Raw genomic sequence first — 26279 nt, 5'->3', positions numbered from 1 at the left:
GAGACTCACTCCCAGCTCTGGTTTGCAAAGTTGGCCTGCGAGGCAGGGTTGGATTGGGAAGAAACGAGCTGCAGCCGCCCTTTCCCCGACAGGGGCAGGAGGGAGGAAGTCGGAACCCAGGGGAGTTTGCAGAAAGAACGTTGCCAGGAGGAGGCAAGGAATAACTAACTAGTCGGGATTTTAGCTCCAGTATGGGAAAAGGGGCGGGGGCAGGGAGGGTCTCAGGAGCGGAGGTGCGTGGGCAAGGTCCACAAGAACATGCGTAGTGGGGCAGGGCCGACGGGCAAGCATTGAAGAGGAGATCCAGGAGGTCCCCCCCTCCCGTCTCCCCTTTGGACCCCGCCCCTGCATCCTCCACCCAGCCTCACCCCCTGCAGCCTCCACGCCGGCCCAGTTCCTCTCCCAGGGGTCCCTAGTTCACCGTCTTCTCCCCAATTTCTACTTTGAGGGGCTCAACCCTGTCTCCTTGGCCCCCAGGCCCAGGTTCCCACAACGGGTGAGGGTGAGACTGGTTGGTCCGAGTGGCGATCCCGGCCAGGCTGGAGTTTCCCCAGACTTCTCCCTCCTTGCAAACACCCCCGTCCAACAGGCAGGCTCTCCCGCGGGACCGCGGCGCTGCCACACGCTCGGCTGGCACTTGCGGTTTGAAGACAGCAGCGCGCGCAGGGCTCTCCGCAAGCACGCCCCCTCCCCTGTCTCCCCCCCCCCCCCCAATTCCTCACCACCCCCGTTCCGCGCTCCACCTTTCCCCAGCTCCTCCCTCCCAGGCTGCAAGCACCCTCCCTCGCCGCCCCAGTGCCCTTCCTCCCGTAGCCTCTTCTCCCTCCTCCTCCTCCTCCTCCTCCCTTTCCCGGTCCTCAACTCCCACTTTCCAATCGTCCCCTCCCGCCGTCGGTGCTCGGGACCATCACCTGCGCTCGGGACCCGCTGAGCCACCCTCTCGCGACCCCATTCCCGAAGACGCCCCGGGGGCGGGATCCCGGGGGGGGGGGGTGGCTCAGCTCCCCCGCGCTCCCCACGCCCCCGCGGGCGCCGCCGCCCCGCACCCTCTCCCTCTCCCTCCCAGGCTTTTCCTTCCCCTCCCCGCGAAGTTTCGGGACTGTCAGTCTGGGAGTCTCTCGGGCAGTCCGCACCCGGGCTGCAGGCAGCGGGCGCCATTGTGCACACAGCCGGCCGGCGGGGGGGCGGCGGCCCGGGGCCCCCGCAGCGGGCAGCGGCGCGAGGAGCCCGGCCCGCCAGGTAAGGGCCCAGGGAGGCTCCGCGGGCGGGAGGAGGTTGGCTCCGCCCGCCACCCCGACAGCGCACGCCCAGCCGCGGCCCGTTCCGTGCAGGTGACAGCCCCGAGGGAAGGGGCGCGGGGACCTGGGGTGGGGGAGGGGAGGGGTCGCAGCTGGGGGGAGGGTGGGGAGGGGGAGCGGGATAAAGGAGGGAGGGATGGGGAGGAAAATGGGGAGGGGGAGAAAGATGGGAAGGGAGGGGCAGAAGGATGGGGAAGGGGAGAAAGATGGGGAGGGGAGGGGGAGAAGGACGGGGAGGGAGAGAGGGATGGGGAAGAAGGCCCAAGAGGGCTGGGGGGGGGGGCGAGGGACCCGGGAACTGGAGGGTAGGACAGGGCAAAGGAAGGGCAAGGGGTAGGGGAGAGGCTGGGTAGAAATCAGGTGGGAAGAGGGGGAGGGTCCCAAGGGGAGGGAGTGGGGAGTCTCGGGAGAGGAAAGGGAGTGAGGGGAGGGGTCCTGAAGAGGAGAGAAAGGAAAGCTGGCGCTGGGGATGGGCCGTTTTTTTGGGGGGGGGGGAAGGACGCTGACAGGTGAGCCTTGGAGCGAAGTAGCAGCGGGACCTGGAGTGACTCCCCAGGACGCGAGCGGAGGTGGAGAGGGTCTGATTGGGAGGAAAACTCCGCGGTGGGGGTGGGGAGGGAGAGCAGTCGGTGGGGAGCATTAGTGGGGAAGGGGGCGTCGCGGAGACGGAGGTGTACTGGGGAGAAAGGGGCTCAGGGAGGGGGAGGGTGGGGAGGGGCAGAGCCTGGGAGAAAGTCCGGAGGGGGGGGGTGTCAGCCTCTGAGCTCCAGGCTGGGGGGGGGGCGTGCGACCAGGGAGCCCGGGAATGAACCAGAAGGGGGAGGGGAAGAGCAGCGGGGACTGGGAGGGAAGGGAAGCGAAGCTGGAGCCTGCTGGGGAGCCAGAGGGGGAAGGGAGGCGGGGGCCACGGAGGGGAAGGAGCGCGGCCCGCGGAGGGAGGGAGGGAGGGAGGGGGAGGGAGGCGAGTGTGGGGGAGGGGAGGAGAGTGCTGCGGAGGGGGAGGGGGAGGGAGGGAGCCGAGGTGAGGAAAAGAAGGAAGAGAAACCCGGAGGGTGGGGGAGGAGAGGGCGGGGAGGGGCGAGCGGGTGGGGGAGACCCGCTGAGAAGGGGAGGGCGGGTGTTGGGGAGGAAGGAAGAGAGGAGGGGAAGGAAGGGAGAGAGCAGCAGCCGGGAGGGAGGGAGGGGGAGGGGAGCGCCGCGGAGGCTGCCAGGAGCGGAGGGTCAGGGGAGGCGGTGGCTGCACTGGGCCGGCCAAGGGGGGGGAAGGTTGGCCAGGCCGGTGCGGGCAAGGGGAGGAGCTGGAGGGGCGGGCGGGGGCGGAGCCTTCCTGGCGATTTGGTGGGGAGAGAGGGTGGAAGGCCTCGGGAGGGAGGAGGGAGGGAAATGGAGAGGGGAGGGGCTGAGGGACGGCTGCCAGGGAGGGGGAGGGGGAGTCTGCTGGGGTTGGGGCTGGGAGCTCACTGGAGAAGGAGCTGGGGAAGGGGGCGCCAATAGTTGGTGTCCTGGCCTCTGTGTATGTGCGGGGGGGTGGGGGGGGGTCGGTGATTTTGGGGAAGGGGTTGAGAGGAAGCCAAGGGCCCTTTGCCACCTATAAGGACCTTTCTTTTCTAGCCCTCATCCCTAAAATAATAGTCTGATCCCCCCCCCCTCCCAGTGACTCCTATTTCGCTAGCTCCTGCAGTGACAGCTGGAGGTCCCAGGAGATGAAGTTTCTCACTCCTCACCTGGGTCTCCCACCCTGCACCCTTGGTCCCCGTTAAATCAAGAGGTTCCTGTATGTCCCCAGGCAAGGACACTGGGATGCTGGTTTGGGGCTGCTGGTGGCCTTGGGCTGGTGCTAGAGACTGCCAGGAGAGGCAGCAGATGCCGGCACAGCCCTTCCAGAGCTCGCCAGCAATGGCTTCAAAGCCTTTTGCTTGTGCACCCGTCGTCTAAAGTGTCTGCTCCAAATTCATTTCCCTCACTTGTGCCTGGGGACATCACCTTTGCTGCTCTTGGGGAGAGCCTGGGCCCAGGTGGAAGCTGACAGGTAGACTCAGAACCAGGGATGTCCTTTCTCTTTAGGGTCTGTGGCCTGATCGCCTACGGGAGCAACTGTGGGTTGCCATGAGGGAGACCCTGGAGGCCCTGAGCTCCCTGGGTAAGAGGAACAAGAGGAACTTGGAGGGTGGGGCTCGGGGCTCCTAGATCCAAGACTTTAGAGTTGCAACCCAAGGACCCTGGTGGCCTGGAAGGCAACATGTTTGTAGGTGACCAGGGTGTGACTAAACACCTAGGTTGTACTAAACTGTGTGTGTGCATGGGGTCTCACAGAGCCCTTGAATTTAAACTTATTCCATTTCGGTGGATTCAGTTTCTTCCTTCTCTTGCCATTGACTCAGAGGGGCTGAGGTTAGTCTCCGGTGGGGTTGCTGGGAAGCCTAGGCTGTCATCCCTGGTCTGTGTGGAAGGAGACCCCATCTTTCCCAAGCAGTCTGGGAAGAGTCCCACTTCTGAAAACAGTTCAGTACTGGATGTTTTACTTAGACTCATCCTTCTGCCTAACACAGGATTCTCTGTGGGACAGCCAGAGATGGCCCCTCAAAGTGAGCCCCGGGATGGGTCCCATAATGCCCAGGGGAAGACGTCCTCCAGGGAAGAGAGTGTACTGGGTGCATGTTCAGGTAAGTGGGGACCATGGAGCATGGCTCAAGGAAGGCGTCCTCCTTGTCAGTCCCTTCTTCCACCAAGTGTTTACAGAGGCCTGCTAGGCACTAGGTGCTGTTCTAGACCTCTGGAATCCCTCAGGGACTAAACAAAGATACTTCCCTTTGTGGAGCTTAAGCTCAGACAATGCCGTCACCAAGAAATGTAAACGGTAGTAAAAGTTATAAACTGTCTTAAAAGATGGAAAGTTCTGCGGAGGAGGGGATCGAGCACAGAGACAGGGACATAGATGGCCACAGGTGGGGGACATGAAGCAGGAGTGCCTGCCTAGCCTGGCCTCTTGCCCTCCTCATCCTCGCCAGGTTTTGCCTTGGAAGGTCTAGTTGCTGGGTGGCTCATGTCAAACAAGGCTCCTTCCTTGCCGCCTCCTCCTCACACACATATTCCAGAAGTTTCTCACACGTGTGGCTTCTACACCCTACAGGCCTTTACACCTGTCCTGCCTGCTGGGCCTCCACTGATGTGACTTGTGACAGGGTCTTGTGGCAAGGCAAGGGATTCAGGTGCCCGTTTCTTAGCGCCGCTGGGGACTTTCTTCCATCTGCTTCCAGAGTTCTTGAAGCACCCTCTTCTCTTCCAGAGAACAAGGGCCCTGGCCAGGACAAAGGCACTCACGCGGAGCAAGCTGGGGCGCCTTGTAGGGGAGGCCAAGCCTGCCCCCCACAGAAGGCTGAGCCAGTGGGCTCCATCCCTGGTGAGTCTTGCCGCTGCTCCATCCGCCATAGCAAAAGACAAACGGGAACAACAGGACCCGGCATGCCTCAGAGCAGCTATCTGGCATGTCAGCCACCAGGTCTTCCTAACCAGGCTGTGTCCAGCCTGTGGTCTTTCCAATGTAGAACTTCAGAGCCCAGAGGGCTTTCACACCTGTGGGTAGTAAAACAGGAGAGGCCAGAGACCACACAGCAGTACACTCACCTTCAGCCCTTCTAGAAGTCCTTTCTCCCCCCCCCCTTCCCCTGTTCACATACTTGCTATTGCTCTCCAATTCCAGTTGCCACGAAGCTTAAGGTTGTGGGTCAGCCTGTTCACTGTCTCTACCCTGCTTGCTTCCTCCAAACTCCCCAGATCCGGGTGGTACCGAGGACTTCTGATCTGTGGTCATCACGATACTCCCCCTCATACTCCGAGCAATCACTTCACAACCCCTACCCATCGCTTCTTCCACTGCCCCCTTCCCCTCACCTGAGTGCCATCACCTATTCAACAAGGATTTACTTGATACCTGGTCTGCACCAGTGTATTGGGTGTAGTGGGTAGAGAGGCCATTGAATGCACAAGCCTGAGCTGGCTTCCCAGTTCTAAGCCACAGCCAGGGCTCTTAGAGGCTTCCTTCCCGCCAGGGGTGGGGTTTGTTCACCTGTCATCAGGGGTGAGAGTAACTTGCTAAAGAACACAAGATGTCTCCCATCCAGCAGCTAAAAAATCTAGTTAGGATGGCATTACTATGAGACAGAAAAAAAAAATTAAAATAACAGTGTAAAAGCCACAAGTTCACAGCAAGTGCCGCAAGAGTCCATGGGCAGAGGTCCTGCATGCTGGACCTGTCTGAATGCCGCTCTGTCCTGCGTGTTGAGAGAGGCGCAGGCTAAAGCCTTGTGGACTGCGATGGGAGAGGGGGACATTCTTGGCTAGGAAATGTTGTCAGAGTAGGAAAGGTGATGTGTGATGGGGCTGAAAGAGCCTGACAGGGAGAGAACACTTCTGGGGTAGATGAGGAAAGCATGCGCTGGTGTGGGTGAGCTCAGATGCAGCCACAAGCAGCCGCTGTTTCTTCAGTAGCAGAGAGGCTCGGGAGACAGAGTGAGGCAGAGTGACAGCAGAGTGGTTTGGAACCAGTGAGTTGGCAGAAGAAACTGGGAGTGGATATAAATGTAGCAATCTGTTTGTAATATAACCAGGCTATAACAGACTCAATGATTCTTTTAAAAAATATTTTCAAAAATTTATTTGAGAGAGAGAGAGAGAGAATTGGCACGCCAGGGCCTCTGGCCACTGGAGAACAACTCCAGGTGCATGTGTCACCTTGTGCATCTGGCTTAATCCAACCGAAGAGGTCCTTTGGCTTTGCAGGCAAGCGCCTTAGTTGCTAAGCCATCTATCCAGCCCTCAATGATTTTGTTGTTGTTTAGAGGTAGGGTCTCACTCTAGCATAGGCTGACTTACAGTTCACTATGTCGTCTCAGGCTGGCCTCGAACCCATGGCGATCCTCCTACTCTGCCTCCGGAGTGCTGGGATTAAAGGTGTGCGCCACCACACCCGGCTTCAATGATTCTTAAATAGGACTCACTTTGTTGGACGCTTTAAAGGAAGAGAACAGATTCTGAGACTCTGCACTCATACATATATTTTATAAAAGTTCCTTAGGAACGTGAACCTGTCCTTGGGCCCAGGCTCCTGCTCCAGCCTCCTCTCCTCTAACCGGGCCTTCCCAGGGGGAAGTTAGAAGTCAGTGGGGAGGGAAAGGGGTGTGGCATCAGGGAGAGCAGTGAGGGGGAGGGGAAGGCCGGAGAGGCAGCAAGGGGGAGGCAACAAGGTTCCAAAAGCAGTACTGCTGGGAGAAAGAGGCTCCTAAAACTAAAATCAGCCAGGAGTCGGAGTCAGCATGAGAAAGGTCAAGTGTTTGGTGTCAAACCGGCTGCACTGGAGATGAGAAACTACTTCCAGAAAGGAGCCTGCATGCGGGACAGGATGCAATGGGGCAGTCACCTCAGGGGTCCAAGCCGGGGGAGTAGAAGAGGTGCCTACTAGGGATTCAGGAAAAGACTCCTGGAGAAGCGCTGGGAGAGTGGCTGAAAGGCCCACGGAGGGCGGTGCTGTAGAGAGCGCCTAAGGTCTTTGGGGTTGCTCTTTCTCAGAAAGCTGGGTAGAGAGCAGAAGCCAGCCCTCGGGGCTACTGGAAGTGGGGAGCCAAACGCACGTTGCTGTAGGTGGGATTAAAGACAGTTCTTGTTTTCTTGCGGCCATGCAGGGGAGGAGTGGATGATTCGGAAGGTGAAGGTGGAGGATCCGGAGGCCGAGGAGGTGGAATGGCCCCAGCACCTCTCCTTACTTCCCAGCTCTTTCCCGGCGCCTGACCTGGGGCACCTGGCTGCTGCTTACAAACTGGAGCCGGGGACTCCGGGCGCACTCGGTGGGCTCGCGTTGTCCGGCTGGGCCCCGATCCCCGAGAAGCCCTACGGCTGCGGGGAATGCGAGCGGCGTTTCCGGGACCAGCTGACCCTGCGGCTGCACCAGAGGCTGCACCGCGGCGAAGGGCCCTGCGCCTGCCCGGACTGCGGCCGCAGCTTCACGCAGCGCGCGCACATGCTGCTGCACCAGCGCAGCCACCGCGGCGAGCGGCCCTTCCCGTGCTCCGAGTGCGACAAGCGCTTCAGCAAGAAGGCCCACCTGACCCGCCACCTGCGCACGCACACGGGCGAGCGGCCCTACCCGTGCGCCGAGTGCGGCAAGCGCTTCAGCCAGAAGATCCACCTGGGCTCGCACCAGAAGACGCACACCGGCGAGCGGCCCTTCCCGTGCGCCGAGTGCGAGAAGCGCTTCCGCAAGAAGACGCACTTGATCCGCCACCAACGCATCCACACGGGCGAGAGGCCCTACCAGTGCGCGCAGTGCACGCGCAGCTTCACGCACAAGCAGCACTTGGTGCGCCACCAAAGGGTGCACGAGGCTGCTAGCCGTACCCAGCCCTCCCCGGACGCGCCGGCCTCGCCCCACTCCCCTTCCGCGCCCCCGTCCCCTCCCGGGCCCAAGCCTTTCGCCTGTTCCCACTGCGGCCTGAGCTTTGGCTGGAAAAAGAACCTCGCCACGCACCAGCGTCTGCACCTGGGCGAGGGTCGTCCCTTTGGGTGCGATGAGTGCGCGCTGGGCACCACCGTGGACCCCTCCGCCGTGGAGCCCTCGGCCTGCGCGTCCCACGAGCCGGGCTGCAGCCCAGGGTCCGGTCCCGCGGCGCCCCAGCGCATCGTCACGGCCGCCGAGCGGTCCTTCTTCTGCCCCGACTGCGGGCGCGGCTTCGCCCACGGGCAGCACCTGGCGCGGCACCGACGCGTGCACACGGGCGAGCGGCCCTTCGCCTGCGCGCAGTGCGGCCGTCGCTTCGGCTCGCGGCCCAATCTGGTCGCCCACTCCAGGGCCCACAGCGGTGCCAGGCCCTTCGCCTGCGCGCAGTGCGGCCGCCGCTTCAGTCGCAAGTCGCACCTGGCCCGCCACCAGGCTGTGCACACGGGCAGTCGCCCCCACGCCTGCACCGTGTGCGGGCGTAGCTTCAGCTCCAAAACCAACCTGGTCCGCCACCAGGCAATCCACACGGGCTCGCGCCCCTTCCCCTGCCCACAGTGTGGCAAGAGCTTCAGCCGCAAGACCCACCTGGTGCGCCACCAACGTATCCATGGCGAAGTGGCTGCCACAGCCTCGGACCTCCCGACCTCAGCGTGGTCCAACACCACCGAGGTGGCACCGCCGCCTCTCTTCTTCTGAGCGGTGTGGGGGGATGGGTGTCTCCCGGCCATCCTTCCTTGGTTAACAGGTCGCAGAGATCTTAGAAGTCCGCGAGCATACCTGGCTGTGATGTTCAGTGCGCGCACAGAGAACCCTTGCAGATATCCTACTGGAAAGCGGGCATTTCCTCGGGCTAGCCAGGCCAAAGACAGACTGGGCAGGGAACTTCCACCCAGAGGGAAAGAATGATTATTTATGTACTTGGAAGTTCATTAAAGTTCAATGTCAAGTTCTGGAGCTGTTAATGGGGAGGGGAAGGGTGAGGGCGGAGCCTGACACTTCCACCCTCTGTCCCAGCTCCAGGCCCAGAAAGAGACTCTACTCTTCATCGGAGGCTCTTCTCGATCAAAATCTAACAATTACCAAACCAGCACCCTGGTTGGCGCTTCTAGCTCAGAAATTTGACTTGGAATGAATGGCTCAGTGGAGATACTTCTCCAGAGGACTAGGTGTGCAAGATTAGGGCAGAGAAGGCTGGGGGGTGGGAGGCAGGCTGTTCTCTGGAAGACAGCATGCCACCCTAGACTCTGGGGTCTGGACTGCCTGTTTCCAGCTCTCCCCAGGGGCTTCCCAACAGCAGCCTGCCTGGGGGCGGAGGCAGGAGGGAGCGCCTTAACGGCAGATGAGGTGGTTTTCACATTACGCTTTCACCCGTCGCTCTCCTGGTGAAGGTGGTTTGGTCCAGAATCTACAAGGTTGGGTACCCATGTGGGGGACATGTGACAACTAGGGGTGGCTGGTACTGAGGCAAGGGGCCAGAAAACGGGGGCATACTGGGCTAAGAGGAAACAGTTTTAGGCTTGGCTCCTCCTCTAGCTCGTGTGGGACTTCAGGAGTGCAAACTTAATTCTCTTGGACCTCAGCTTTCTTGTTAAAATGACGGTGTTGACAGGGCCAAGACACTCCAGTCCTACATCACCGGCACCAAAAATAACCCTAGCAACGACTTAGTGGGTGCGGTGTACTGGGAATGACGGCGAGGTAGCAAGGACCCTTCTCTCTCAAACTACAGCCAACACGGGAGAAGTGACATCACAGGACATGGAAGTTGGTTTCTGGAGTGCAGAGGAAGGACACTGAAGTCCAGTCAAGAGAGGCTGGTAGGATGCCACTTCTAAACCCGGGCCACAGGAAGCAGAGTAGGAGGGGAGGACCATGCAGGTCAGGAAGGATAACCCCAGGGTCCCGTGGGCTGCAGGGCTCAGTGCAGGGCTGAGGAGCCTGGGTGGCCAGAGAGCTGGAAAGGACATCAGCTCTTGCGCAGGAATTCGCGCTGCACCCTGAGGACTGAGGGTGGCGGAGGTTAGGCAGGAAGGGAACATGGTCATGTTTCCACCCCCAGCTTCTGAAAGATGTTGGCTGCAGAAGATGGGGGGCAGTCTTGCATCTGCTGAGTTGGTATGGCCCAGGGAAGCAGGCCATACCGGTGCAGAGCTCAGGAGAGGGCTGAGCTCGGGGCAAGTGGATCTTAGGATCATCAACTTGTCTCAGAAACGATGGGGTTTCTGGGTGTGGGGCTGAGGAGATGGCAAGGTGCTTGCATCACAAGCACGAAGATCAGAGTGGATCACCAGAACCCAAGTGGAAATGCCAGGCACAGTAGTGTGTGATAGTAATCCCAGCTCTGGGGAAGTTGATCCCAGGCAGAGGCTCACTAGCCAGACAGTCTAACCTAATGGGCAGACCCCAAGTCAGTGCGAGAGCCTGGCTCATAAATGGGTGGATGATAGTGTATCCCTAAGGAATGGCACCCAAGATTGCTCTCTGGCCTCCACATGCATGCAGAACCCCATACAGAAGAATATAAACATGCGTATTAAAAAGGGGGGGGCTGGAAAAGATGGCTTAGCGGTTAAGGCATTTGCCTGCAAAGCCAAAGGACCCCAGTTTGATTCCCCAGGACCCATGTAAGCCAGATGCACAAGGTGGCACATGCATCTGGAGCTCGTTTGCAGTGGCTGAAGACCTTGGTGTGCCCATTCTCTGTCCCCACCCTCTCAACTAAATAAAATACATAAAAAGGGGGGGGTGTGGAGTGAAAACAGAAGGAGGGTGGGAACAGAACTGTTTGGGACACAAGTGTGAGGGGAGGGCATAAGAGAACCCTTCAAGGAATACTGGGGTAATAGGGGGAACCAGAAAGTGGGAAGGAAGACCCCTGAAAGGAGATGACACAGAAGCCAGGCAGCAGTTTCAGGAGGAAGGAAACATAAGGGCTGCGGTAGAACTCACGAGCCCCAGGCCTTCGCTCCCTCTGGACTTGCACGGAAGCCATCAGGCCAGTCAGGAGAGTGGCGTCAGGGTGGCTGGACCAGGATTGTTGATGAGTCACGAAAGCGAAGTCCCAAGGCAGGTGGAGAGTGAGACCTGGATGCAGGTCACCAGTGGTGGTGACTAGGAACACACTCTTTCATTCATTCTCTTTCTCTTTCTCTTTCTCTTTCTCTTTCTCTTTCTCTTTCTCTTTCTCTTTCTCTTTCTCTTTCTCTTTCTCTTTCTCTTTCTCTTGGTGAAGGGCACGAACGTGGGTCTCACACTCCCTGGCTGAGAAAGGGTAGATGAGTGCTAATTGTCATGGGCATGGTGAGGGCACAGCACCACTCCCACATAGTGCTTTTCAATGTGTGGAAATTAAACATTAAAATCTGGACTTCCAGGTCCTCTCGTGAAAACTTGGAAGTTTAGCAACTAGTATTTAGAGCTGAGCAAAAGCTAGCATCTTTTGTTTAAAAATTTTTTTTTCTGCTTTATTAGCAAAGAATCAGGCTTCATTGTGGTAATTTTCAAACAGTTTTTGGAGCTGGGCGTAGTGGCGCATGCCTTTAATCCCAGCACTCGGGAGGCAGAGGTAGGAGGATCACTGTGAGTTCGGGGCCACCCTGGGACTACATAGTGAATTCCAGATCGGCCTGAGCTAGAGCAAAACCCTACCTCGAAAAACCAAAAAATAATAACAATAATAATTTTTTTGTTTTGTTTCCCTTCTCTCTCATTTTCCCTCCCTCCTCCCCTTATGCAACCCCCGCATGGTCTCTATTTCCATTTCACGTGTCTTTTTGCCCACCCCCAATTTTCTCGACATGTCTTATCCCCTTTCTTGGTTTCCTATCTAGCTTGTATCTTAAAGCCAATCTCATATCTCCTTATTTAAATACATACAGAGACAGAGGCAGAGGCAAGTGGATCACCATCAGTTCGAGGTCAACCTGAGACTACATAGTGAATTCGAGGTAAACCACTGCAAATGATCTCCAGATGCATGTGCCACCTTGTGCATCTGGCTCACATGGGTACTGGGTAAACCAATCTGGGTGTTTAAGTTTCGCAGGCAAGCACCTTAGCCACTAAGCCATCTCTTCAGCTCTAGTTTTTATTTTTTATTTATTTGAATAGGGAATCGAACTGGGATCCTTTGGCTTTACAGACAAACACCTTAAGTGCTAAGCCATCTCTCCAGCCCCCGACTGGCATTTTAATCCTCAACTCGTAAAGATTGGCTGAGCTTTCAAACCCACCCAGTCCCGTGCAAACATTGTAGGGAATGGAATAGGAGCTGCTGTCCTCATGAAGTTGACCCTAGTGATGGAGGACAAGCTATGTCTCACTGAAGGGCCGCTGCTGAAGAAGTAAGAGCCATGGTCCTGGGCTCACAGGAGCCGAGCTGAGAGAGAAAGCTGGCGCTCCACCACGCGCCTCGACCATCACGTGTGGCTGGGCAGGCCCAAGTATCACACCATAGTCCTTAGGACAGAAAGGCCAGAGTGTAGGCTGAGGCAGTCGGAGATATTTTATGGAGGGAGCAGGGCCCTGCGGAGTTGTGAAGGGTAGAAAGAGGAGATAGAACCCAGGATCAACCCGAGGTGACCATGTGTGGGCTTGGCTCACAGGAGGCCAGCTACCTGCTACTGTACTTTAGTCATGAGAACTGGTTATCACCCTCATTGTCAGCTCACAGGCATCCCACTTCTGCTGGGACAGTGAATGTTTGCAGCGATAATTTATCCTATTTCTTCATTACACATCATATAGCTGTCTTGAGACATCACACAGTACCCCATAAACTGTACAATTATTGTGTCAATGAAGAAAACTGAAAATCAACCCATTAAAAATTTGCTATTGGGGCTAGAGAGATGGCTTAGGGGTTAAGGAGTTTGCCTGCAAAGCCAAAGAATCCTGGTTCAATTCTTCAGGACCCACATAAGCCAGATGCACAAGGGGGTGCATGTGTCTGGAGTTGGTTTGCAGTGGCTGGAGGCCCTGGTGTGCCCATTCTCTCCCTCACTTTCTCTCTCTCAAATAAGTAAATTAATAAAATATATTTTTTAGAAGTGTGCTATTGTCTCCTTCCTGCAGTTCTAGCAACATTCTATTTTCCTTCTCTATAAATTTGATGAGTCTAGGAACCTCATATAGGTAGAGTCTTTAAGGTCCATCCATATTGTAGCATGCACCAGAATTTCCTTCCATTCTTTCCTCCCTCCCTCCCTTCCTTCCTTTCTTCCTTCCCTCCATCCCTTCCTTCCTTCTTTTTCTCTCAATTTTTATCAACATCTTCCATGATTATAAAAAATATCCCATGGTAATACCCTCCCTCCCCCACTTTCCCCTTTGAAATTCCATTCTCCATCATGTCCCCTCCCCATCTCACTCAGTCTCTCTTTTATTTTGATGTCATCATCTTTTCCTCCTCTTATGATGGTCTTATGTAGGTAGTGTCAGGCACTGTGAGGTCACGGATATCCAGGCCATTTTATGTCTGGAGGGAGCACGTTGTAAGAAGTCCTACCCTTCCTTTGGCTCTTACATTCTTTCTGCCACCTTTTCCGCAATAGACCCTGAGCCCTGGAAGGTGTGATCGAGATGTTACTCGGTACTCCAGTCACTTCTTTCCAGCACCATGATACCTTCTGAGTCGTCCCAAGGTCACTGCCATCTGAAAAGAGAAGATTCTCTACCAAAAGTAAGAGTAGCATTAATATAAAGGTATGAATATTAAGAGAAGTGTTTACTGGGCAGTTTGATAAGCATAGTATATACATTTATCCAGACAGCTGCAGATGTTACACCCCCTGTTTTAAGTTTTCAGTATCAGGGATGTATCCCCTCACATGGAGCGGGCCTTCAGTCCAATTAGAGGGCAGTTGGTTTCCACCATGACAGACGTGCCACTATTGCACCCATTGGCTCATTTGGCCTGGCTGGCCAGTTATAAGGCTTACAATGTCCATTGTTAAGTATCTTCACTGGTGGTACTTCCTTCTTTTTTTAAAGATAGGGCCTCACTCCAGCCTAGGCTGATCTGGAACTCTATAGCTCCAGGCTGGCTCTGAACTCGTGGCGCTTCTTCTACTCAGGAGGCTGGCTCCTGAATGATGGCATTAAAGGTGTGCACCGCCACATCCTTCCCTCTTTTATTTTATATTTTTAGTATGGGATTCTATTGGTTTCTCTTGTTGCTGTGACCAAATACCTCACAAGAAGCAATTTGAGAGAAGGGTTTATTTGCCTTACAGTTCCGGGGAATATAGTCCATTGTGATGGGGACAGCATGGTAGCAGGAGCAGGAAAGTTACTGGTCACATTGAGTCCATAGTCAAGAAGCAGAGAAAGAGGCTGGAGAGATGGCTTAGTGGTTAAGGCATTTGCCTGCAAAGCCAAAGGACCTCGGTTGGATTCCTCAGGACCCACATAAGCCAGATGCACAAGGGGGCACATGCATCTGGAATTTTTTTGCAGTGGCTGGAAGCCCTAGTTCACCCAATCCCTCTCTCTCATAAATAAATAAATAGATAAATAAATAAAATTTTAAAAAAAGAAGAAGAGAGACATGAATGCTAGTGCTCAGCTAGCCTTCTCCTTTTTATTCAGCTTGGAACCCCAGCCCATGGAATGACACCACCACCACATTTAGAATGAGTCTCCCCACTTCAACTAACCTAGAATATCTCTCACTGCGATGCCCAGTGATTTGCTTGGTGATTCTAAATCCTGACAAGCTGACAACTGAGATTTAACCACCATCAATTTCCTTCCTTTCTTTCTTTTTATAAAAGTTTTTTTGAGCCAAGTGTGGTGGTGCATGCCTTTAATCCCAGCACTCGGGAGGCAGAGGTAGGAGGATCGCTGTGAATTTGAGGCCACCCTGAGAGACTACATAGTCAATTCCAGGTCAGCCTGGACCAGAGTGAGACCCTACCTTGAAGAACCAAAAAAAAAAAAAAAAAAAAAAAGTGCCCAGTGTTTAAGTCTATCATTTCACATCACCACAATTCAGAGCAGTAAGAGCTTTAAGAGAGCTAGAGGGACCACATTACACACCTTTTAATAGTCTTTGTTAAATTAAGAACATGTTTCGTAGGGATACATCGCATGTTGGTACCATCTCTTCCGTCCTCCCTGCTCCCACTCCACAGGGGACCCTCCTCAGTGGGGTTTCTGGTATTCCCCATGGGGTTGTGGGTTCTGTGTTGTGGGCGCAACAGTCAGTTATTGGGGGGAGGCAGTGCCTCTGGGCATGACCTCTCAACCTGTGACTCTCACAATCTTTCCACCCCCTCTTCCGCAAAATCCCCTGAGCCGAGGTGGGTGAGTTTCAGGTCTACTTCAGTGATGCGCTGTCAGGAGTCTCTGGGTCTCTGCTTTGGTAAGTGATGAGACGCCTTGGGGTCTGTCTGTTTCACCCTGGGGCTGCTCGTCAGCTTCACCATAGAAGCAGCTGGTCTTGTTCATCTCCCCACTTCCTCTGTGGTTTCACCTGGGCCTAGACTGAGGTGTGAGAGGTGGTTTATCTACCTTCTGAAAAAGAAAACCAGATTTCCGTGCACACACCCTCTGGAGCAGGGAATCCAGAAGTTGGGGACCCCTGCATACATATTCTTGTATATTTATATATTATATTATGTATCCTAAACACAATTTATATATCATATACTTTATATTACCATATATTACATAATGGTTCTACTTTATTACTTGTTATTGTTGTTAGTCTGTCACCATACTTAATTTGTAAACTAAACTCTGGGTGTGCTTGTGTAGAGAAAACCATAGGTTCAGTACTATCCACGGTTTGGGGCAGGTACTGCAGGGCTTGGAACATATGCCTATGCCTAAGAGAACTACTGAATTCAACATCTTTTCATACACTTGTTATTTTCTGCTCATAACAGTGTCACACTAATGTATGCGAGGTGATATTTCATATTTGCTTTGATTGACTTTTCCCTGGGGCCAGGGCCTGAAATTGATACTCCTTATTCCGCTGTCCCCTTGGAGACAGCGCCCTCACATTCCTGGACCTCAGGGAGCTCACAGATGCCGAGATGGATCCCCACAGGTCAGTGAATAAGAGAAATATGCATAAAGGGTCTGGGCCAAAGGGTGAGAGGTGATGCATTCTGCCTGGAAGACGGGGTGTCTGTCTCTGAGAAGGTGACCCGGCTTAGCGGGGCTGCGAGTGCCAAGGGTCTAGGTCTCTGGCCATTCAAGCGGCAGGGCTGACGCACTCAGGAGGCAGGGGCAGGAGGAGCGCTGTGAGTTCGAGGCCAGCCTGAGACTACATAGTGAATTTCAGGTCAGCCTGAACTAGAGTAAGACCCTACCTTGAAAAACAAGAAAAGAAAGAAAGAAATAAGGAAAGAGTCCCAGCCCTGCCCCCTGAGGAAAGCATGACGCAGCTGAAGGAGGGTGGGGGTTTCTGGTTTTCTGTTGCTAACTGCCCATTTCTAGTGTGGTGGCTGATGATGGACTTACTAAAGCATGGGCCGGGAGTGACGTGAAGGTGTGGATGCCAGCCACCGTTTGAGACATTTAGGAGTGAACAGGCTGAGGAAGGACCAGTTTTCGTTTGCAGTGACTTTTTTTCTTTTTTCTTTTTCTTTTCTTTTTTTTTTTTTTTATTTATTTGAGAGCGATAGACACAGAGAGAAAGACAGGTAGAGGGAGAGAGAGAGAATGGGCGCACCAGGGCTTCCAGCCTCTGCAAACGAACTCCAGACGCGTGCGTCCCCTTGTGCATCTGGCTAACGTGGGACCTGGGGAACCGAGCCTTGAACCGGGGTCCTTAGGCTTCACAGGCAAGCGCTTAACCGCTAAGCCATCTCTCCAGCCCTTTTTCTTTTTCTTTTTTTTTTTTTTTTTTTGAGGTAGGGTCTCACTTTAGCTCAGGCTGACCTGGAATTCACTATGGAGTCTTAGGGTGGCCTCGAACTCACAGCGATCTTACTACCTCTGCCTCCCAAGAGCTGGGATTAAAGGGATGCATTATCACACCAGGATTCACGAGTGATTTTGAAATTTACATTTTCTTCTGTGACAGTGAAATTGCTTTGATGTGACAGTAAGCAGCTGACTTGTTAGGAGGATGTAGGAACAGGGCGCTGAGCTTTTTGCTGTCAAGCATAACCAGTTTTTTCAGTGTTTCTGTAAACTGTGTGCGTGTGAGAGAGAGGTGGGGGAGCATTCTAGGACCTCTTAGTCGAGGTGTAGTGGAGACAAGAGGGCTGAGGGGGGCTGAGACGAGAGCGAGGCAGGACGGGCTCTGGTCGTGCCTGCAGGGAGACCCGGTGGTCTATAGAAGTGGGCCCGTGCAGAGGGAATATGGTCTCCAATGCCAAATGTTTTTGTTGCCCTGAAGAATTAGGAGCTCTGTGCTGGAGACATGGATTAGTGGTTAAGGCACTTGTCTGCAAACCCAAAGGACCCAGGTTCAAATCTCCAGGACCCACATAAGCAGATGCATGAGGTGGCACAGGTATCTGGAGTTCGTGTGCAGTGGCTGATGGCCCTGGCATGCCTATTCTCCCTCTCTCTCTCTCTCTCTCTCTCTCTCTCTCTCTCTCTCTCTCTCTGTCTCCCTCTCTCTGCCTCTTTTTCAAATAAACAAATAAAATATGTTTAAAAAGAATTAGGAACTTTTGCTGAATTCCAAGGACCTCAGGCAGCCCCTCCTTGTTCTCTCCAAGGGATAAACCAGATCACTGTTCATTTACTTCTTGATCCTTGGCATTTCTTTAACTGGAGACCAATCCGTGGAGGGAGTGAAAGTGTCTGGAAGAGGGTGGCTGACCACCATTCACACTCCACTGAGAGCAAGCAGCCTCCTGGCTTTTGAAGGTAGGAATTTGGAGTGGCTCTAGGGAGAGGCTGGGTTAGGGTTGACAAGAGTCTGATGCAAGATGAGGAGGTCCCCCAGATTCTAAAGACCAGAGGTGCTGGGTCTACACAGGATGGACCAAGGCTTAGGGAGTAGATTTCACTAACTGTCCAACAAAGCACAGGACTTCAGGCACGGGACTGGGTCATGTTGGGGGCAGGGGACTTTCTCGGTCAATGGCAGGACTGATTTATGTAATGGGCTTATGTAAGTTGTTATATAACACCATTAGGGGCATCACAAATTGGATTTATTTCAAGCTTTGCAGAAGCCAGACCAAGGGGTCCCCTTCAGCCTGAAGGACAGGTCTTAGGGGTTCAGAGCCCCTTTCTCTATGAGGGTTCTTTTCTTTCCAGGGCCTCACTGCCTGTGACCATCAGTGTCCTCCCAGTGGGCACTGGATCTTAGACATGCAAGGGCAACTCCCTCCAGACAGGGCTGTGCCCTGAGGATCTTTCCAGAACAATGGAGCTCTATTCCCAAGCCCCTTGTCCTTTTTATTTTTATTTTTATTTATTTATTTTTTTTTTGGTTTTTCAAGGTAGGGTCTCACTCTGGTCCAGGCTGACCTGGAATTAACTCTGTAGTCTCAGGGTGGCCTCGAACTCATGGCGATCCTCCTACCTCTGCCTCCCGAGTGCTGGGATTAAAGGCGTGCGGCACCACGCCCGGCCCCCTTGTCCTTTTTAGATGCCTGCTCCCCACTTGCATTTGGAACTCAGGGCTGTCACCCAAGTCAGACTTTGTATTGGAGAGGCCTAGACACTTTCAAGGACATTGGTTCTTAGTCTTTTGTGGGTACACCAAATACTTTAAAAAACTTAAACCCAGGGCTAGAGAGATAACACAGCAGTTAAGGCGCTTGCCTACAAAACCTAATGACCTGGGCTTGATTCCCGAGTACCCATGTAAAGCCAGATGGACAAAGGGGCACATATATCTGAATAGTTCAATTGCAGCAGCTAGAGGCCCTGGCATGCCCATTCTCTCTGTGTGTCTCTCACTGTCTCTTTTTCTCACTGTTTGCAATTAAATAAGTATTTAGAAATTTAAACACATATTAATTGTGCACATTAATAAGGTTTGGTGTGATATTTTCACACAGGTATACATATAGTGTGGACTGGTCACACCCGATTACTACTCTCCTTCACACATGTTCTTTCCACCTCTACTCAGGTCCACTTATCTTAGCTTTTACACAGGGAGGATTACTCACAATACTCAATTTTCTATTCTGTTCATTTTACTTAATGTCTTCCCGTTCTGTCCATATTGCTCCAGATGATAGCATTTCATTCCTCTTTGTGGCTGAGTAATACTCCATTGTGTAAATATATCACATTTTCTTTATCCATTCATTGGTCAGTGGGCACCTAGGGTACTATGAATAGTGCTGCAAAAAACATGCTTCTCTCAGAATAACGTGTATTGAAGTAAATTGTCATGAAACTTTAGGTCCGTGCTCCACTCTCAATCCTATCCATGGGCCTTGCTATAGTTACCTTCATGTAGCTGGGACAAAACTCCTGACCAAGCTGGGCGTGGTGGCAGACACCTTTAATCCCAGCACTTGGGAGGCAGAGGAAGGAGGATCGCCATCAGTTCGAGGCCACCCTGAGACTACATAGTGAATTCCAGGTCAGCCTGAGCTAGAGTGAGACCCTACCTCGAAAAACCAAAATAATAATAATAATAATAAACTCCTGACCAAAAGCAGCTTAACTGATGGGAGGAAAAAGTTTATTTTGGCTTACATTCTTGAGGGGAAGCTCCATGATGGCAGGGGAAAGCACGGCATGAGCAGAGACTGGAGATCACCTCTGCCACAGCAGGTGGAAAACAGCAGCAAGAGAGTGAGTGAGCTCTAGTAAGAGGGAGCTGGCTGTAACATTCCAAAGCCCATCCTCAACAACACAGCCTCCAGCAAGGCTCCACCTCCCAAATTGTCATCCGCTGGGGACCAAGCATTCAAAACACATGAGTGTGTGGGGGACACCTGACTCAAACCATCACAGCCCTCACGGTTCCCAGGGCTGGTGAAAGAGCCACCATTCTCACCGCACATACAAGGCAATTGGGACCTAGAGAAGGAGACAGGAGGTGAGTCCCACCGTGCGGCAGGGCAGGCCCCCCTTGCAGGTTTCTGATTCCCCATGTGACCATTCGTCTGGGCTACTACCCCTGCCACAGGAGGAGCCTAAAGGCAATTTGGGAACAACTGTGGGGGGACACAGAAGGAACACCCCTGGCTCTCATTTCCCTTCTGCTCAGCAAACAGGGCAGGGTGGGCCACGAAACCTATAGCTCAGGTGGACTGAGCCCAGGGGACCCCTGACCAGGATTCACGACCAGAAGCCCTCCACGTTTGCTCCCCAACCCAGACAAGCACCACTGCTGGCTTTGCCCAGAGGTCTGATGGGACAGCGAGGGCTTCCGCAGCGTCTCACAGTCCTACACTCTCCCATGTTGAGGCATCAACAGCACAGCCTGTGGCCCTTTGTGACCTCCCCTCCCCCTGCAGAGAGAAGCTTGGTTTCAGGAAGGAACCCAAGCAGAGACCGATCATTCCTAACTCCACTGCCATTCCCAATTCAGGTCATGGCTTCTCCTCACTGGGTGGCATGACAGCCAGGTGGTGAGCAGGAGATCCTTGGTTTTTCTCCCACAGTCACATCACTTGAGATCTCTCTTTCCTACCACATCAGTTTTCCTCCTCCCTCCCTTCCTTCCTCTCTTTTTCTTTTCTTTTCTTGTCTTTTTTTTTTTTTTTCAAGGTAGGATCCCACTCTATCTCAGGCTGACCTGGGATTCACTATGTAGTCTCAGGGTGGCCTTGAACTCAAGGCGATTCTCCTACCTCTGCCTCCTGAGTGCTGGGATTAAAGGCGTGTGTGTGCCACCATACCCGGCCATGGCAGGGTTTTGAAGCCATCCCTAAAGCTAGGTTAGGGATGGGAAGGGTGGACTTTGTGATGTCTTTGGATTTGATTCAATAGTTTGTAATGGCTTCCCTTCTCTGCAGATGCCTCCCGTGACCCCTTTCTCCTTCCAGCAACGCAGGCTCCTGCAGCTCCATCTGTCCCAGGTCTGACTTGGAACATATGTCCTATGGTCTGAGGGACAATGACTGACACCCCAGACTAAGAATCGCCTTGTATCCGTCCACAATAGCCGAAAGTCACCTGAAAGTTTCTGGGAAAATGCAACCATATCCTGGGAGAGGCAATGGACCAGATTAATTATGCAGCTAGTTGAGTTTGGGACTCAGATCTGGTGAGTGGTATTACTTGAGACAGGGCCGTGAGAGGAGAAAGTCGTGTGATGATTTTCAGATGGGAGGGGCTTCCTCACATCGGACTTAGCGGTCCTTCTTCCCATCACACTAGTCAACTTCTGGCATCTGATAAACTGCCAAAAACCTACCAGGGGGCTGGAGGGATGGCTTAGCGGTTAAGGCGTTTGCCTGAAAAGCCAAAAGACCCAGGTTCGATACCCCATGACCCACATTAGCCAGATGCACAAGGGGACTCTCGTGTCTGGAGTTTGTTTGCAGTGGCTAGAGGCTCTCGTCTACCCATTCTCTCTCTCTCTCTCCCCCCTCCTTTCTCTGTCACATAAATAGATGAAACAAAACAAAACAAAACTACCAGGGACTATGGCTCTGAGGCTCCTGACATAGAAATAGCTCTCAGAAAGTTTCTGGAATGATAAATGAGATGTTGCCTACTTAGGGTGGATTCAGGGAGGTCCCTGTGGCAAGTGGACAGATAGGCTGAGAGGAAGTAGTGGGAACCGCTGACCACAAAGATTGATTGTCCTAAGCGTGGCCAGCAAGGGTGGTGGTCAGACTGGCTGACTTTTGAACTACAGCAGGGGAACGCACACTTTTTTCTGCATTTATTATGTAGCTTTCAGTAAGCTCCAAACACACAAGCCCCATTCCACGCCAACTGAATTACAGTCTGTGTGAAGCCGGAAACCGTTGTGTATGTGGTGTGCATGCATGTGTGTTCATGTGTGTTCATGTGGAGGCCAGAGGCTACTGTCATGTGTCTTCTGTGGTCCCTGTCATCTTTATTTTCTGAGGCAGTCTCTCTCACATGAACCCACAGGGATTCCAGGTGTCTCTACCCTCCGAGCTCTGGGATTATAGGCAAGTTGCCATGCCTCCTTGTGCAACAAGCACTTTATCCACTGAGCCATCTCCTTGAGCCCCAAGTATATATATTTCATAAATTTTTTGTTTACTTATTTATTTATTTATTTGAGAGCAACAGACAGAAAGAGGCAGATACATACATATATATATGTATATATATACATATATATACATTCATATATATATACACACATACATATATATACATACATATATATACATATATATATGTATGTATGTGTGTATATATATATATATATATATATATATATATATATAGAGAGAGAGAGAGAGAGAGAGAGAGAGAGAGAGAGAGAGAATGGGCGCACCAGGGCCTCCAGCCACTATAAACAAACTCCAGATGCATGCACCCCCTTGTGCATCTGGCTTACGTGGGTCCTGGGGAATCAAGCCTTGAACCGGGGTCCTTAGGCTTCACAGGCCAGCGCTTAACCACTAAGCCATATCTCTAGCCTCCAAATATATTTTTTATTGTTTTATTTATTTATTAGATACACAGAGAGAGAGAGAGAATGGGCATGCCAGGGCCTCTAGCCACTGCAAATGAACTCCAGATGTGTGCCCCACAATGTACATCTGGCTAACATGGGACCTGGAGAATTGAACCTGGGTCCCTAGGCTTCTTACGCAAGCGCCTTAACCACTCAGCCATCTCTCCAGCCCTGTATTTGTTTTTAAAACCTCCAACGTTATCATATATAGCTTTGCCAACCTTTTTGTGTCTTAACGGCAGTTGTTAATTTTAGGGTATTTTATATACAATTATTTTCTTTGTAAACAACAACAACAAAACACCAAAAACACAGCTCCTAGGTGTTCCCAGTGTGTGTGGCAGATAGAAACCACAGCTGTGGGGCTCGAGGGAAGACCTGGTGGTAAGTTGGGCTTCCTGCACAAGCACAAGGGACAGAATTTAGATTAGCAGCAAGGCACAAGCACAGACACGCACATCTGTAACCCGAGGCCTGTGGGAAGCACAGGTCTGGAGCTCTGAGTGGCTCTGGAGTCAGCAAGGGTCTCTGTCACAAGGAAAACCAGGCAGGTGGGTGACGTTTCCTTCTGGCAGTGCGCAGGGCAGTGCCTCAGCACACGCGCACGACGGCACACACTCCACACACAAGGGCAGGGCGGGCTTGATAAAGATGCTCCAGGGCAGGGAAGGGATGCTCATTTCGTTTCTTTCTCTCCCGGAACCGTGCGCGTGGCCAGCCTGCTCGCGTGGGGAAGCGCCGCACAGCCTGAGTCCCAGCTGTCTGCCAATGGCACCAGCTTGCAGTTTCAGCCAGATTCCAAAGCTTCAACGAGCACTTGGAAAATCCTGCTGAACTCACTCCAACATTGTGTAGTCTTTAGCTATCCAACACAGGAGTCCTCCCTCCCCACTTATGTGAGGATTTCTTCCAGTAGTTTCAGTTATCCAGGGTCCAAAAACATCACATTGAAAAAAAAAAAATCCCTCCAAATAACAATTGATAAGTTTGCTTGTTTTTTTTTCGAGGTAGGATCTCACTCTAGCTGAGGCTGACCTGGAATTCACTATGGAGTCTCAGGATGCCTCGAACTCACAGCGATCTCCTACCTCTGCCTCCCGAATCCTGGGATTAAAGGCGTGCGCCACCACGCCCGGCTTAACAATTGGTAAATTTTCAAGTGTGGCTCACATGGCCCCTCCCAGGATGTGCATCATGCCTTTGTCCACTGCACGCTATCCACCCACTGGTCACTTAGTAGCAGCGGAAAGGGAGTTGACAGGGAAATGGAGAAAGTCCACCCTTCCTATCCCTAAACACTTCAAAACCGTCTTGCCTGTGAAGTCGTCCTGTGTGCTCGTGGATGCGGATGACACAGGCCTTAGTCACTAGTTGTCCGGGTTGTCTGACTGTCGGCATCCCAGGACGTGTGTTCGAGTTCAAGTAGACCTGTTACCTAACAGAGCCTCCAGCTACTGCAAATGAACTCCAGATGCATGTGCCCCTTTGTGCATCTGGCTTACGTGGGTCCTGGGGAATTGAGCCTCAAACTAGGGTCATTAGGCTTTACAGGCAAGCACTTAACCACTAAGCCATCTCTTCATCCCTCTTCCCCCCCCCCCAGGTAGGATTTCACTCTAGTCCAGCTGACCTGGAATTCACTATGTCTCAGGCTGGCCTTGAACTCATGGTAATCCTCCCACCTCTGCTTCCCGAGTACTGGGATTAAAGGCATGCACCACCATGCCCAGATCCTTTCAATTTTCTATGCATATAGTCATGTCATCTGTAATGATTTCTTTTGGTGGGGGTGTGGGGAAGTGATCTATTCTGGTTGCCAGTCTCAGAGGCGTCAATCATTCATGCAGAGCAGAATCACTCAGGTCATTGCAGCCAGGCAGCAGAGCTTGTTCCTTGTTTCCTGGCCCAGTTCGTTCTTTTCCTGCGTGACCCGGCTCATGCTAAAGAGAACTTCAGTGATGAATGACCGCATGAATGAGTGGCCTCTCTTCCCTGTGCCTGAGACACTAGGATATATCACCATTACTATATTTGCAACAGTTTTTTTTTTTTGTAATCTTAACCAAGACCTTTCCATTCTCACCCTCATTACTCAGTAGAATATGAGTCTGAGCATGAATGGATTTAGGTCCTACTCAAAGGGTCATTCAGCAGCTTCAGATAGTGTGATTTCCCCCCCCCCAACTTTAATCTTTTTTTTTTCTTTTTTTAAAAATTATTTATTTATTTATTTGAGAGCAACAGACACAGAGAGAAAGGCAGACAGAGGGAGAGAGAGAGAATGGGTGCGCCAGGGCTTCCAGCCTCTGCAAACGCGCGTGCACCCCCTTGTGCATCTGGCTAACGTGGGACCTGGGGAACCAAGCCTCGAACCGGGGTCCTTAGGCTTCACAGGCAAGCGCTTAACCGCTAAGCCATCTCTCCAGCCCTTGTTTTTGTTTTTTTTTAATAAATATTTTTTATATTATTTTTTGTTCATTATTTATTTATTTATTTGAGAGCGGCAGACACAGAGAGAAAGACAGAGGGAGAGAGAGAGAATGGGCGCGCCAGGGCTTCCAGCCACTGCAGACGAACTCCAGACACGTGCGCCCCCTTGTGCATCTGGCTAACGTGGGACCTGGGGAACCAAGCCTCGAACCAGGGTCCTTAGGCTTCACAGGCAAGCGCTTAACCGCTAAGCCATCTCTCCAGCCCTGTTTTTGTTTTTTAAGGTAGGGTCTTGCTCTAGCCCACGCTGACCTGGAATTCCCTATGTAGTCTCAGGGTGGCCTCAAGCTCATGGCAATCCTCCTACCTCTGTCTCCCGAGTGCTGGGATTAAAGGCGTGCACCACCACACCCAGCTTCCCTTCAATCTTTAATGAAGGTGGGTCACCGCTAGGGATTTTCAAATATTAAAATCATTTTTTTTTTCTTTTTGGGTTTTCAAGTTAGAGTCTCACTATAGCCCAGGCTGATCTGGAATTCACTATGTAGTCTCAGGGTGGCCTCAAACTCACAGTGATCCTCCTACCTCTACCTCCTGAGCATGCTGGGATTAAAGGTATGCACCACCATGGCCAGCTAAAATCATTCATTTTTAGAAAATTTGAGATAAGGTCTAGCTCTAGCCTAGGCTGACCTGGAATTCACTATGTAGTCTCTGGATGGCCTTGAACTCACAGCAATCCTCCTACCTCAGCCATCCGAATGCTGGGATCACAGGTGTGCATCACCATGCTACCCTTCATTCTTTTTTAAAAAAAGATTTATTTGTATTTATTTGAGATGGGGAGAGAGAGAGGGCAAGTGAGAACGGGTACCACAGGGCCTCTAGCCACTGCAAACAAACTCCAGATGCATAACTTATGTGGGACCTGGAGAATCGAACCTGGGTCCTTAGGCTTTGCAGGCAAGTGCCTTAACTGCTAAGCTATCTCTCCAGCCCCCTTCATTCGTTTTAAATATATATTTTTATTTTTATTTATTTACTTGAGAGAGAGATAGATACAGAAATAGGCAGGGAGAGAGAGAAAGAAAATAAAGAGAGAGAGAGAGAATGGGCACGCCAGGGCCTCCAGCCATTGCAAAAGAACTCCAGATGCATGTGCCCCCTTGTGCATCTGGCCTACATGGGTCCTGGAGAGTCGAACTTGGGTCCTTTGGCTTTGTAGACAAGCACATTAACTGCTAGGCCATCTTGCCACTCCCTTTCATTTATTTTTTAACATATGCATGTGTAGGTGTATTTGGGTTCGAGGCCACCCTGAGACTACATAGTAAATTCTAGGAGAGCCTGAGCTAAAGTGAAACCCTACCTCGAAAAACCAAAAATAAATTTAAAAAATAAGTATATTGTATGTGCATGTGTACGTGCACACGTGTGAAGGCCAGAGGACCACATTGGGTGTTGTTCTCAGGTGCGACATCTGCCTCCTGTGAGACAGGGCTGTTGGCCCACA

General features: G+C 52.4%; 1 protein-coding gene across 4 annotated transcripts; it reads left to right on the top strand.

The window, feature by feature from the left end:
* Positions 1-814: 814 nt before the first annotated feature.
* Znf467 (zinc finger protein 467) lies at positions 815-8734 on the top strand. Of its 4 annotated transcripts, XM_045160536.1 has the most exons (6): positions 1776-1867; positions 2953-3084; positions 3363-3438; positions 3848-3961; positions 4585-4698; positions 6977-8734. In XM_045160536.1, exons 3-6 carry the CDS (start codon positions 3405-3407, stop codon positions 8482-8484), a joined length of 1770 nt encoding a protein of 589 aa, XP_045016471.1. In that variant the 5' UTR covers positions 1776-1867; positions 2953-3084; positions 3363-3404; the 3' UTR covers positions 8485-8734. The 4 variants fall into 4 exon arrangements, with proteins under 4 accessions (XP_045016474.1, XP_045016473.1, XP_045016471.1 ...); XM_045160539.1 differs by lacking the exons at positions 1776-1867; positions 2953-3084 and adding an exon at positions 815-1239; XM_045160538.1 differs by lacking the exons at positions 1776-1867; positions 2953-3084 and adding an exon at positions 1279-1331.
* Positions 8735-26279: the final 17545 nt, after the last annotated feature.

Source organism: Jaculus jaculus, chromosome 10 (genome assembly GCF_020740685.1).
Source record: "Jaculus jaculus isolate mJacJac1 chromosome 10, mJacJac1.mat.Y.cur, whole genome shotgun sequence".
NCBI lineage: Eukaryota > Metazoa > Chordata > Mammalia > Rodentia > Dipodidae > Jaculus > Jaculus jaculus.
The sequence above is the reverse complement of the archived record's forward strand: the minus strand, read 5'-3'. Positions and strand labels throughout refer to the sequence as shown.

Bases quoted from the DNA above. Each gene is read 5' to 3' on its own strand.
- Znf467 (XM_045160539.1), top strand. From the start codon at position 3,405: ATGAGGGAGACCCTGGAGGCCCTGAGCTCCCTGG. The intron at 3,439-3,847 runs GTAAGAGGAACA...TGCCTAACACAG, and splicing joins GGAGGCCCTGAGCTCCCTGG to GATTCTCTGTGGGACAGCCA. The intron at 4,699-6,976 runs GTGAGTCTTGCC...GCGGCCATGCAG, and splicing joins GCCAGTGGGCTCCATCCCTG to GGGAGGAGTGGATGATTCGG.